This window comes from Saprolegnia diclina (assembly GCF_000281045.1).
Source record: "Saprolegnia diclina VS20 unplaced genomic scaffold supercont1.182, whole genome shotgun sequence".
NCBI lineage: Eukaryota > Oomycota > Saprolegniomycetes > Saprolegniales > Saprolegniaceae > Saprolegnia > Saprolegnia diclina.
The window spans coordinates 5,780-9,317 of record NW_008246249.1 but is presented as its reverse complement, the minus strand read 5'-3'; the positions used below and the strand labels follow the sequence as shown (position 1 = coordinate 9,317).

The 3,538-nt window shown below is 58.3% G+C and overlaps 2 protein-coding genes across 2 annotated transcripts; one reads left to right on the top strand and one right to left on the bottom strand.

Moving 5' to 3' along the window:
• Window positions 1-132: 132 nt before the first annotated feature.
• Window positions 133-1,940, bottom strand: SDRG_17036 (hypothetical protein). Its single transcript, XM_008623269.1, has 8 exons — window positions 1,603-1,940; window positions 1,308-1,559; window positions 1,171-1,261; window positions 1,067-1,126; window positions 920-1,009; window positions 783-870; window positions 658-734; window positions 133-611 (listed from the first exon to the last, which is right to left on the bottom strand). The coding sequence occupies exons 1-8, from the start codon at window positions 1,926-1,928 to the stop codon at window positions 186-188; spliced, it is 1,410 nt and encodes a 469-aa protein (XP_008621491.1). The 5' UTR covers window positions 1,929-1,940; the 3' UTR covers window positions 133-185.
• Window positions 1,941-2,745: 805 nt separating this feature from the next.
• SDRG_17035 (hypothetical protein) lies at window positions 2,746-3,132 on the top strand. The gene has a single exon (XM_008623268.1). It carries the CDS (start codon window positions 2,814-2,816, stop codon window positions 3,054-3,056), a length of 243 nt encoding a protein of 80 aa, XP_008621490.1. The 5' UTR covers window positions 2,746-2,813; the 3' UTR covers window positions 3,057-3,132.
• The last annotated feature ends 406 nt before the right edge of the window (window positions 3,133-3,538 follow it).

The window sequence follows — 3,538 nt, the reverse complement described above, 5'->3', positions numbered from 1 at the left end:
TTCTTCATCGTTGAGAACTCGTGCTTCAACTACAGTATCCTCGAGACGCGTTCATTCCAGCCTTGACGCATTCGCCTTGTGCGCTGCGCCAATTGGGTTTAGGGTCTGCAGCACACATGACGAACACCGCATTGACTCCAAGTATCTACCTCACTTCATGTTCACGTATGATATTGGTAGCATCTTTATGACTTGGGTTCAGGCTTGAAAAAGGACGTGATGGGGCCGGACTCGACTTTGCACTTGACCTTGCGCGACGTTGGTTGGCGCGGCGCCTTGGTTTTCTTGGCCGCCTTGGTCGGATTGAGAAGCTGCATGACCTTTTTCATACCCGTCGTCACGCCGGCCTCGGCCAACTTGGCTGGCGTCATCCACGCATACGCCGGCGGAAACAACGTCGCAAGCGCCTCATTGGGCGTCAACTGAACGTGCTCGACGCCCATGTGATGCTTGACGTGCGAGAAGATATGCACGAGATCGCCCTTGTCGGCGCGCGACTCCAAGTACGGTACGATCGCCTTCATGGTCGTAAGCCCAAAGAGCTCACAGAGCTGGTCGTTGGACACGTTTTGCCGAGCCTTGTACGCGGGGATGACGTCGTCGTCGGCCATCTACCGCCGCATTGAGCTATCGCATATAACACTGTGGTTGTCTTACTTTGACAGCGGGAAACTCCCACTGCCCCGCCAAAAGACCGCCCTCGGGTCGTTTGGTCATGAGGTACGCGATCTCGCCTGCGTGCGTCAGCTATTCGCAGCGTCCTTGGGATACATGGCGCGTACCGTCGGCAAACTCGGTCGTGAGCACGAGAATGTTGAGTGCTTCGTTGCGAGGCGCCTTCTTGCGCGTCTTGAGGGGGTACTGCGTGACCTAGAAAGCGATACATAAACATTTGTTGTCTACTGAGAGATACGTCGACCTCGCCGCCTGGGAGCCCCCACTCGTCGAGGCGGGTCATGTCACACATACTGCACTCGATATCCGTGGCTTTGGCCGTCTTCTTGGGTACCTTCATATGAGGGATCGACGGTCCATTATGGTTCCGTGCGCGATAATATCATCATACTTGAGACTCGGCGTAGGCGTGACATTGGGCTTGCACGGGGCAGCTCTCGCACGACGGGTTCTATCGAGTGTAACCAAAAAAGAAAGCAGAGATCTCTAGCCGACCTGGATCGAGCAGAGCCGCGCGCCGAGCTCCATGAGCGCTTGGTTAAAGTCGCCTGGGCGGTCGGCGTCCAGTAGCGTTTGCCCCGACTCCCTACATGCACGCATCATCTCCTCTCTTGTTGAATTGGAAGATGTACCAGCAATGGTCGAGGAGCGGCTTGTGCTTGGGGTCTGCGCCAATCGCACGCAGTCGCGCGACGACGCGGATGACGTTGCCGTCGACGAGCGGCGCGGGCACGTTGAACGCCACCGACGCAATCGCGCCGGCCGTGTACGGGCCGATGCCCGGAATCGCTTTGAGGCGCTCAATGTCGTTGGGCATCTCGCCGTTGTACGTCTCGACGACAAACTTGGCGCCGTCGTGGAGCATGCGCGCGCGGCGGTAGTAGCTACGCGTAGCATCGTGAGCGCCGCGCGAAGAACGTCCTTTACCCGAGGCCGGCCCACGCCGCGTTGACTTGGTCGGGCTCGGCGGCGGCGAGCGCATGCACCGTCGGGAACTTGTCCATCCAGCGCACATAGTAGTCGACGACCGTCTCAACGCGCGTCTGCTGGCACATGATCTCCGAGACCCACGTGCCATACGGCGACACTGGCACCGACGCCACGTAGCCCGGCGCCCGGTCCTCGAGGACGCTCAGGAACGGCGGACTGTCGCCACGCCATGGCAGGCACCGGCGACGCTTGTCGTACCACGCGAGGAGGGCGGCGCGGATGGCCTTGACCTCGGTCGACTTCCACCCATGGTCGTGGCGCATGATGCTGGTGTTTCACGCGGATTGCACGGAAATGGTGTTATAACACTACATTAGAATTCGGAAATCGTGTGTCCCGCCAGAATGCGCATGAAGCCGCTCGTTCAACGAGTACATTGCACAGCGTGCAGAAAATCGCCGGCAGTGACGCAAGGTATCAATGTTTCAATGTGTTTATGCGGGTATTTGACGACATGGCAAAAAGGGACTCGACGAACAGTAGTGTCCTTGATTTGCATGGCGACCCATATATGATGGCGACCGCTGTTTTTGGCGGGAAAAGTGGCCGACGAGGTGCTGCATTGTTTTGAGGGAGTTGCACTTTCAAGATGGACACTTGATGTCTCCGTCAAGGTCGGGCCGCAAGAACCCGAGATCGACGCGTATACGCACGGACTCGTTTTGGACGACGCGTCACACGTCAAGACGTCGACGCAGTCTCCAGGATCAAGCCGTTAGCAAGCTTGATCCAGCGCCATGTCCGTACCACTCAAATGTATGCTGACACCGGATATATCGATTCTCAGAGGTCCCATCATCGCTCCCCGTATCGGGACGTGCATGTCAGCAGTGTGTTCGATAGACGATGCAGATAGCGAGGGCTTTCTGTGCCTCTAGGAAACACCGTGTTACGCAGTTGACGAGGTAAAAGCGTCGTGCAAAGGGCGTTCGTTGCCTGGTAGCCACCACCCAATAGCCGAAAGCATATCTCTATACCGTCTCAATCAACCCCTTTGTATGAGGCTTTGGTAGGCAAAAAGATACGAAAATGAGAAAAACACGAGCCTTTGAGAGAGCCAGATTGCAAACCTCTGGCAATGCATACTCTGCGGCCGATCGACGCAGATATCTTTGACCGGCTTGCCCACTTCTTTGCCCGTTGCCAACATGGCCAAGGTCAGGACCAAGTGGCTGCGTGCGCTCTCCGAGATGATGGCGTCGTACGGCTTTAAGCTCAAGCGCAACGAGAACCACCTCGTGTGGCGCAACGACGAGATGGGCATCCAGATCGCGACGTCGAGCAGCCCCAGCGACCTCAACGCGATCCGCCAGATCGAGCGAGACATCCGCCGCAAGCTCGCGCTCGACCACCCGTGGTGCACCAAGCCGTGCATGGCGCTGGCGGCGTAGGCGACGGCCTTGTGTCTTATGTGTGCGTGTTGTGTGGGATTGATGACTGGCGTCAACATGGCTGTGTTCTTCATCCCGTCTTGCCTTGCTGCACCGACGCCGACGACCTTGCTGCTTGTCGCGACGTGCGCCGCGACACGCCCGCGGCTGGCGGCCGTTGCGCCGAAAGACCCGGTTCCGTGCGCCTTGAAGTCGGACGCGCCTGGACGTTTGCATGGACGTTTTGGCCCGTCGTTGCCACCGGACGCATGCGCGACACGACCGCAGTGGGCTTGGCCACGTTGTCTGGCGTGTCCTGTGGTGGCGCGATCGATATCGACGTCGATATGCAAGGTGGCACGTGAGTGCAGTCTACAGGACGTTTGTGGTGCAAGGCAGCCGTGCACGACACAGTTGTAGCTGGACGCCTAGCATACGAGTAGAGACCGCCCTGGCCCTTCGATGCCCTTACGTGCAGCCACGCTACAGCTGGGTGCCGTCGT